We start from the raw sequence: 10,117 nt of genomic DNA, 5'->3' as shown, positions 1-10,117 counted from the left end.
CAGTATTGCTGGCAGCAGAAGGGCCGTGGGAGTGTTCAGTTATAGCTCCAGAACAACAGATGAGATCCCTGTTTTACATATGACTTCACATATTAAGTCAGTATTTGCCTTTTTTTAATACTATCACACATAAGACTTGGTGCTAATCCTATAACATATTGCATTTGTAAGGCACTGAGATTGGTGAGACCATTTTACATATGAACTTCTAAAAGCTAAACAGCCTATGGAAAGTAGATTTCAGGGAAAGCTATAGTCATTTTTGAAAGTAAGGAAGGCAACTATCTTTTAGGAATTATCACCTCAAGTTAAGTATGAAGATTAAGCTCATTGGCACAGTCATGGCAGAGCATATCCATGGGAAAACTAACGGGGGTGTTCTATGTAATGTAATGATTATGGTGTTTAAATATGCTGTACGTTTTATTATTTTGTGATTGTATATGTTGTGCATTATTTATAAGCTGGACATTTCTGATCCCTTTTAATTCACCATTGCTTCTTCTCAGATGCAAAGCACTTGTTTTTCTACATACAGTGGCTACAGTAACTACACCAAATCTGGCCCAATACATCTCTCCCAAGGGGTGAGAATACTGAACGTGAGAACCTGCAATACCAATACCCCATGTATGTTCAGATGTACGTTAAGTCTTATCTGCTGGTGCTTTTTGGTGCAATGCAATTGATATTCTAGTATCTTCCAAGCTTAGAGAAAGAAAGGTGCAGGAACATAGGTTTGCTATTGCCCTACTGGATCATTTATGTCATTATGCTGAGCACAGCCCACATTTACTAAAATGTTATAAATGTTCACATTTTATCACATCATGTGAATACAACAAAGAAAACACCTATTTTGATCTATTAGGTACAATATAATTAGGCCTTTAGACTCCCTTTATAATGGATTTGAACCCCTTCCAATTCTAGTATCCAGGTTTGCAAGACTATCTATCCCAGTCCATAATGTTATTTCAAAGACTCCAATCTGTCAATTTGTGGGCCAAAACTAGTTGATTATATGCTTCTGCTCCTGTAAAATAAAAACTGAAAAAAGTTGCATAACTAAAAAGAAAAGATTTCCACGGCATGGATGTGTCCTTTATAGCAAGCTAGAAACTGGGAAACAAGACTTATTTATATGCAGAGATCTTCATGCAGGCCAGTGCCACCTTTGCTTCCCTTGCTCTTTTTACATATAACACTTTATTACATGACTTGACTGTTAAACCTTGTATACAACTACTCAGATTCTACTGTCCTGCCTTATAATGGAATTAGCTGGTACTAGAGAAGGACTCATGACAATCCAACTGTACTATACTTGGATGCTTCAGCAAAGCTGGCAAGGTGCTAATTTTTGTGTTTTGTGGTGCTAAGTACTGTTAATTTTGTAAGGGCTCTGGAAGTGGGACATAAAAACCAAGTACCTTTAATGCTGCATGACAAAGTAGGGAAAAAAGGAATTTCATACTGGGAGCTTTAACATTGACCACCAGGATTTTATCAGCTTAGTTTATGCATAACATGTAAACAATAACAGACAAACAAATAAGCATGCATCAAATACTCCAAGAGCCTGGCCATAACATCATGTCATTTTAGGTCATGTGATTAAGGAGATCAAAATTATTTTCCTTATGTGAGAGCACGCAGACTTTTTTTAACCCCTTTCATTTCCTAATTTGTATATGCAAATTAGGGCTCAGATTCGGTTCATGATTTGGTCGAATTCTTCCCAAAAGATCCAGGGATTTGTCCAAATCTCAAAACTAGGGATTTGGTGCACCCTTACTAAACTGGCGACTTTCCTAAATTCCAGTGATAAGTGCTTGGCCACTACATTTTTTTTGACATTCAATATTTACAAGCGCTTCAGAAAACACGCAGGCTTTTTTTATTGACAATTTGTGCATCATAGGAAGGTTCCTTGTGACATGGACTAGTTCTAAGTTAACCTGGGGGTCAACACTGCTTATATTATTTAATGTTGTCCATCAGCACTCAAGTGAGTGAAGTGCAAAAAGTAGAGTAACTACACTGGCAAGTACTATTCTAGTTAACTGAACAAGCTCTGCATTACAGAGTTTGCTCAGTAGCCCTGTCTAATCTAACTCTCTATATAAAATGTAAAGGTGCTGTTTACCTCCAGGCATGTCTACATGCCACATATTGAGTAATTCAGTCATTAGTCATTTTGACTTGATCCCTTGTATTTGATTGTAAGACTAATGCTTGCCTTGTTTGACATGGTCTACTTTTAGTAGTCCGCCAATCAATATCTACCTTCGGCGTTGCAATATCAGAATGCTGTCATGGAAATTGAAATAAATGCATTACATTGCAAGAAATTACCTACCGATTAATGAAGACGATCAACCTTCTATGCACCAGAATAGTTGCGTTGAAATATTCATCATGGTTTGCTGGCACTAGTCCAATTGAACAAGGCTGGTCTGCCATGTCAGGATATGTACCCATACGTTATCATTTTATGTGTCTATGTCGTAGTGAAATAAAAAATATTTGATTAAATGAATGTGTTTACAAACCATCAGTTTTGGAGTTGACCCGAAACCAATGGACTTTGTCATGGTTGAAATAATAAACTTATTAAACTTTGCATAATATAAAATGCAGTGTTGTGAATAGCTCATTATTAACTTATCCCTCCACTGATTTTTGTATAACACTGTAACACTATCCCATCCTTTTACAGTCAGGCAGAATTAATGGATTCATAGTAAAACTTTACTGGGTGTAGATTTGTAATTGTAAAAATCAAAGTGAGTCAAGCAGGTCTCCTGTTAAATTGCGGGAACCTCGTGATAATTATTAATACTTCACACTAATATTCACAGGCTGTTTCTCCAAGAAGACACTGAAAGGCACACACCCTACTGCTTGCAAGTGGTAATATTAAAAACTGAAGTGACTAAACTAAGCACTAGACTAAAGCAGAGATTATTATTAGCATTGAGGATGGCTTGGCCCATCACTTCAATTCATAAGTTGTTTTCCAAGAGAAAATATGCATGTTTGATATTAAAGGAGCTGGAAGTTATTAGCTTTGAGGCTAACATACATTTCTATTGTTAGAGGTATGGGATTCGTTATCCTGAAATCCAAGCTCAGAATTACGGGAAAGGCCATCTCCCATAGACTCCATTTTGATCAAATAATTTAAAATTTCCTTATTCTCTGTTATAATAAAACAGTACCTTGTCTTTGATCATATAATGAAACCTTATTGGAAGCAAAACAATCCTATTGGATTTAAATCATGTTTAAATGATTTTTTTTAGATCCAGATTAAGGAAATTTACTGTATTCAGAAAACCCCCAGGTCCTGAGCATTCTGGATAACTGGTCCCATACCTGTATTATTTTTGGTAAGGGTGAAACTTTGGCCTAGCATCAACAGGCACAGAATATTTTAGAACACAGTTCTACTGGGACACTTGCTAATGGCTTTTTAATGGCATTTGTGATATGAAATATAAACTGTACCTAAATTTAATAAACCAGAGGGAATATGTTTTGATTACAAGAACATTCAACTCTTGGGTCACTTTTTATTCTTCTTTGGAGAGCACTGACACAATGAAAAACCATGTATTTATCAGCCGTATTAGCATCATTATGAAACCAATTACTGGAAATCCTGTGCACCTCTGGGAGTACTAGCCACAAATCATGCACTACTGGTGAGGACTGAGGATGGGTTTGAGAAACGATGCAATTAAATAACAAAACATTTGGGGGCACATTTACTTAGCTCGAGTGAAGGAATAGAAGAAAAAATACTTCGAATTTCAAATGTTTTTTTGGCTACTTCGGCCATCGAATTGGCTACTTCGACTACGACTTCGACCATACGATAGTCGAAGTACTGTCTTTTTAAAAAAAACTTCGACCAACTACTTTCCCACCTAAAACCTACCGAACATCAATGTTAGCCTATGGGGAAGGTCCCCATATTCTTTCTAACAAATTTCTGATCGAAGGAAAATCGTTCGATCGATGGATTAAAATCGTTCGATTCGAAGGATTTAATCGTTCGATCGATTTTTCCTTCGATCGTAGGAAATGCGGTAAATCCTTCGACTTCGATATTCGAAGGATTTTACTTAGACGGTCGAATATTGAGGTTTAATTAACCCTCGATATTCGACCATATGTAAATGTGCCCCTTGATGTTGGTTGTTTTCAGCTTAAACACCTATTAGCAGTCCAATCTTTCGTCACAGCCCCCCCCTTAAATCAACACGGTTATGGATTTAAGGATCAGTCACAGTTCCAAGACTAGGACTAGAAACGTCTTACTTACCTACAAGCTACACTATGAAGCTGCAATATCAGGCTCAGTCAGTGGATAGACGATGGACCTCTTCTACTACTCAATTCATTAAAGGAAACCTGTCACTTTTTTGCTGACAGTAGGACTGTAATTAAAGAGTTATAAATACTCACATAGCAGCATCTTTTTGTTGAATAAATGTGACTAATGCAGTGTTTTCACGAGACTCTACCAGTCCGACTTTCTGAAAGTCGGCACGCAAAGCCTCAAGGGAAAAACTATAAATCCCGTGAGATTTCACCTCCCGCACAGAGGAGAAAGATAAGGCAGCAGGAAACTCCGACAGTGTTTGGCCTGAGTCCTCTAGCTGGAACTTGTGTCTGTATTCGGGGTGCAGGACAGACTGAAGCATACTTAGTTTACTTCACTTTGATTTAATGGTCTGGTTTTTGTGAAATGTGAACAGTACTTTAAATTTTATTTTAGAGACTTGATAAGGCTACGCTATGGAGTGCTCTGTTAGTGACTGTTCACCTTGATTTAATGGTCAGTCTTTTGTGAAACATGTGCCTGTGATGTGCATTTCTGTGTGTGTGTGTGTGTGTGTGTGTGTTAGAGTATCTCTGTGTGTCCCTGAGTCTGTGTTTGAGTGTGTGTATCCCTGAGTCTGTGAGTGTGTGTATGCCTGAGTTTGTGTGTGTGAGTTCTGTTGACCTGCCTTATAGGTGCAACTCCATGAGTAACCAACCCCCCACATGCAGTCACAGGCAAATTAAAATAAGAAAATAAATACGTTTTCATTAACTGAAGATTCTGCCTTCCACTGGTTTGAGGGATCATCTGATGATTATTTAGAAAAGGCTTGATGAGGCTTGATTCTGCATTATTTCAGGTCTTACACTATATTTGGCACTGGGAATAAATACCTACATTTCTCCTCTTTCCAGCTGCTCCTAGTTATTATTAATATTCGTAGTTGGACAGCTACCAGTAGTCACTTTAGCTACAATACAAGTGCTACTGTCTCACTTCATAATATACCTGCAGAAAAAATGTACACAACACAACAAAAGCATAAGCAATAATTTATGTCTTATTTCTGCTGAGGCATATATTGATCAACCAAAAGAATGCTCTTTAAAGTGGGCATTCTCGCCATAGCCCTACATTTTTCTATCACAGAGTATACTCTATGACTAGGCATGCATGAGATTTGGCAGTTTGGCTCAGCCCACACACAACACAAAGGGGTCCTGTTTCAAGATGGCAGCACCTATGAAACACTTTTTACATATAGGGTATTTTCTAATCTGTTTCGGATATAGACAAAAACAGCTGGCTAAAGGGTTTAACTAAGGAGGGAAAATATATATATTACTCATGTCTCAAGGTGACAGGTCCTCTTTAAGCCATATTTATCTTCATGTGAAAATAATCACAAAACAAACTTTCAGAGGATCTGAGAAGAGCTGTCACAGTTTCTTATGTGCTGAAGATGCAATAACAAAAGGCCAGCAGGAGGCCTTTGCCAAGATACTGTTTCAGGAATGTTTCAGAATACTACTACAGGTATGGGATTCGTTAATCCAGAAACCTGTTATCAGGAAACCCATTATCCAGAAAGCTCCAAATTACTGGCTGTCTCCCATAGACTCCATTATAATGAAATAATCCAAATTTTAAAAAATTATTTCCCTTTTCTCTGTAATAATAAACAGTACCCTGTATTTGATTCAAACTAAAATATAATGAATCCTTTTTGGAAGCAAAACAACCCTACTGGCTTTATTTAATGTTTACATGATTTTCTAGTATACTTAAGGTAAGAAGATCCAAATTATGGAAAGGTCTGTTATCCGGAAAACCCCAGGTCCCGAGCATTCTGGATAATAGGTCCCATACCTGTACATTATATTGAAAACAAAATGCATTAATTTATGTAATTAATCTGATAATGGTATTCCCATTACAAAAAAAGAACGCATTCTTCATTTTGAAACATCTGTAGCGATTAGCTTGGGGTTACAATTAAGGCCCAGTCAGGGCATGGAGATAGGAAGGCCTTAAAAGGATGAATGATAGTATTCCTTTAATATTACCGATGCTATTAAAATTTTAAAGAGGATATACTAAATGTATGTCATTTAAATAACGCTGGAACATTTATGCAGTACTTTACATAGATTATACATTCACACTGGTCCCTGCACCACTGGAGCTTACAATCTAGGACCTCAACCACATGCTATTATCACTTTTATAAGGAGTCAATTCATGCGTAGGTGTATGTTTTTGGAGTACCGGAGAAAACCACACAAGACACGGAGAGAACTTATTTGCAAATAGTACCCAGGCTGGAAATGAACTCTGGATCCTAGAACTGAAAGGTAGAAAACACCCTGATTTTAACAGGCTTGCCTATAAAAAGACACTAATAGCCTAGATATAATAACCAGTGCAACATCAACTCATTTGTTGTTTAAAAGCAAACACACAGTTGGATGCTGTGGGTTACCAGAACTGGAGCTATCCATTGTCCAGTTATTTAGCACATAATCTCCATTATTTCTTTTATAAACCCATCTGTGAGTGGCCTGGTCGGTGGGACATAATCTAATTTTACTGTGGCGTGGCCAAAGCCAGAACAAAAAGGAATGGATAGCAGAAGTAGCTGGAAAAAACCTTTAATGGACACTATACAATAAAACACCCCTGCTGAACTGGCATTTAGGAGATTGGTAACACCAAAAAATAAGTGTTTTAAAGTAATTTAAATACTGTATTGTAATGTACTGTTGCTATGCATTGGTAAAAGTTATGTGTTTGCTTTAGAAAGTCTACTATAATAGTATAAATAAGCTGCCGTGTAGCCATTCAAGCGAAAAAAGGAGAAAAGGCACAGGCTACTTAGCAGATAACAGAAAAGCTCTGTAATAGAATAAAATGGGATTCTACAGAGTGGATCTATTATCTGCTATGTAACATGTGCTTTGAATGGATGGCTAAACAGCAGCTTGTTTATAAACTACAGTAATGTTTCTGAAGCAAACACGTCAGTTGTACCAGTACAGGGAAACCGTACATTTTAATTTTTTGGCGTTACTGTTCCTTGATTCAGAGTTTATTACCCTTGCCCTTTAATATCCACAATTATTTCAAAACACTATAAAAATCAGTGGGTAAAAGCAGTCACCGGTAAACAATAAGGTACAGTCTGAAAAAAAAAAGATTTTTTCTTTAAGGGTTATTAGGAAATGATGCAAATGAAACGGTTTTATCCCGGATTGCCATTTTTGCTTGCCATATGTAATATTTAAAGCTGATGAGAAAGACTGTGGAACTGAGCTATTATCGCATTCTAAGTATCCTATATATACTGTGTTAAGAGCACTCTTTCATGAAGCTTAAGAGCTTTCTCCGTCAGTACACCTGTAAGTGGGCTGAGGTTGAACCATCCTTCCATAAGCGGAAAGTTTCAACAGCAACAGAACGGCATAGAGGACATGTGCGCTCTCTGTCAAACCAAAGGCATAGGCATTCCTCGCAGAACACATGCTGTAGAAATAAAACAAAAAATAAAATTTAGAATGGATGCAAACATGAATAATAGTAATATGCTAATTAGCAAGTAAAAACAAAGGAGCAGGACAGTAATACATTACAATACATGTAATGGGCAAAAAAATGTGTGTGTGTGTGTATATGTATATATATATATATATATATATATATATATATATATATATATATATATATATATATATATATATATATATATATATATATATATATATATATATTCGATTATTTGGAAAGGACCCGCACTCCAGTTTCTTCAAACACATGAAAATCTTTATTCAAACATCACTTGTCGAACATATGTATTGTTTGACCGAGCACCCATGAGTCTGTTGAAGAGGAAGAGTGCAGACACTTCTTTGGACTATATGGGATTGCGGCACTCACAGTATTTGTGTATCTAAAGGCAAAATGTATTAGATTGTCAACGTTTCGATCCCTTACAGGGATCTTCGTCAGGAATGTACAAAACGTTTTGTACACTCCTGACGAAGATCCCTGTAAGGGATCGAAACGTTGACAATCTAATACATTTTGCAATTAGATACTCTTAAGCCAAATACGTACGTCTACGGCAAGTGAGTTACACTTGTAATTCTGTTGCACCCAATAGCTAGTTGGCAATCCCTTTATATAATTGATTAGATACAGCCAACACAATCTGGCTTGTGCTTCTTAGGTCCACTATAAAAATCAGTGCCACAGTGTGTCAGATAAATATATTAATAGTAAAAAGATGCAGAGTGAGAGTGTGGTTGCATTAATGGAAACTATGCGGTTATAGAGCATACTGAAAGAGCACATGTGCTTAATCAGTTCTTTACTTCAGTGTATACAATAGAGGGACCAGAGTTCTAAGACCCACTCGATAGCTGCACTGTTGGCTCAGCTCAATCTCGTCAGTGGTTGATGTAGGATATGGTGCATAAAGGTTTACTTAACCTGAATCTGAACAAGGCACCAGGGCTAGATGGAATACAACCTCAGGTATCTAGAGATTATTTCAGTTAAGGCCTCATTGTGACATTTATATTCTATGTGTACTGTATATTGTGAGTTGGTCCCTAAGCTCAGTAAGTGACAGCAGCACAGAGCATGTGCAGTGAATCAGCAGAAAAGAAGATGGGGAGCTACTGGGGCATCTTTGGAGACACAGATCTTCCCTGCTAAAGGGCTGTGGTTGCCATGGGCTGATGCAGTAGCCCAAAAACATAATGTACAACATTTCTCCCTGTTTTTTTTTAGTTAAGCTTTAGTTCTCCTTTAAGAGATCACATCAATTATTATGTTCTGAAGAATTATAATTTGCCCCATGACTTTATAAAGGATAAGTAAATGAAGGTGTTTTGGTCATAGTAAAGTTATACACGTACATTTTAAAGGTAACTGACTAAAGAATTTTGTAAATAGGTTGGTTAACAATGGTTCATTGTCTATTTGAAGATGGGTTCTTAGTGCGGCCCCACAGGGTTCTGTATTGGGTCCACGTTCTCTAAAGGTCTAGGAGGATTGGGAAGGTGAGAGATGTGATGGTGGCTGATGGCAGATAAAGGACCAATGAGGATTTTTAGGTGTGACAAGTGCATGTGAAAAGTCAGCCCATTTATTCTACAATGAGTTTTTCAGAAAGATTATTTGCCTGCTTAGAAAACCTGATGCCATTATGATTTTGAAAACATTATGATATACATTTTTGTAAATTGAAATCAAAAGTTGCAAAGACTTTGATTAGTGTTTTTTGAGTAGTGCAGTTATTAGTGATGGGTGAATCTGTCCCGTTTTTGCTGCGCCGAAAAATTTGGGCAACAAAGAAACATTTGCAAAACAATGAAAAATTTGCAAAATGCATTGAAGTCAATGGGCGGCGAAATTATTTTGACACAAGCAACAAATTTTATACGTCCAACAAATTTGACTTGCGTCAATTTTTTTTTGTCATGCCGGATTTTTCACTGGCGAATATTTGCCACAGTTTTGCAAATTTATTTGTGGGCGATGAAACACAGAAATTCACCGCAAATCCATGCCTGGTGAATTTATTTGCCAATCATTAGCAGTTATAGGTGAAAAGCAGGCTGAAGTGGGTCAAGTAGAGATTAGTAGACAGAAAGAGGGCACGTGCTAAAGGAGGCTAGGGATGGTGAGAGAGATGATGGTGGCTGGACGGAGGCAAAGGATCAAATGCATGTTATAAGTCAGGCCAGGTTTTCTACATTTACTATGAGAATAAAACAA

The 10,117-nt window shown here is 37.1% G+C and overlaps 1 protein-coding gene across 2 annotated transcripts in view; it reads right to left on the bottom strand.

The window, feature by feature from the left end:
- Nucleotides 1-7,317: 7,317 nt before the first annotated feature.
- rnft2.S (ring finger protein, transmembrane 2 S homeolog) overlaps nucleotides 7,318-10,117 on the bottom strand; it is a 38,125-nt gene continuing 35,325 nt past the window's right edge. The window contains exon 10 of one of the 2 annotated variants that reach the window (XM_018244235.2): nucleotides 7,318-7,858. In XM_018244235.2, the coding sequence (XP_018099724.1) occupies nucleotides 7,724-7,858 (135 nt within the window). In that variant the 3' untranslated portion in view covers nucleotides 7,318-7,723. The remainder of the gene's footprint in view (nucleotides 7,859-10,117) is intronic. The other variant, XM_018244233.2, reaches the window with a different exon arrangement.

This window comes from Xenopus laevis, chromosome 1S (genome assembly GCF_017654675.1).
Source record: "Xenopus laevis strain J_2021 chromosome 1S, Xenopus_laevis_v10.1, whole genome shotgun sequence".
NCBI lineage: Eukaryota > Metazoa > Chordata > Amphibia > Anura > Pipidae > Xenopus > Xenopus laevis.
This window is presented reverse-complemented; position numbering and strand designations above follow the sequence as displayed.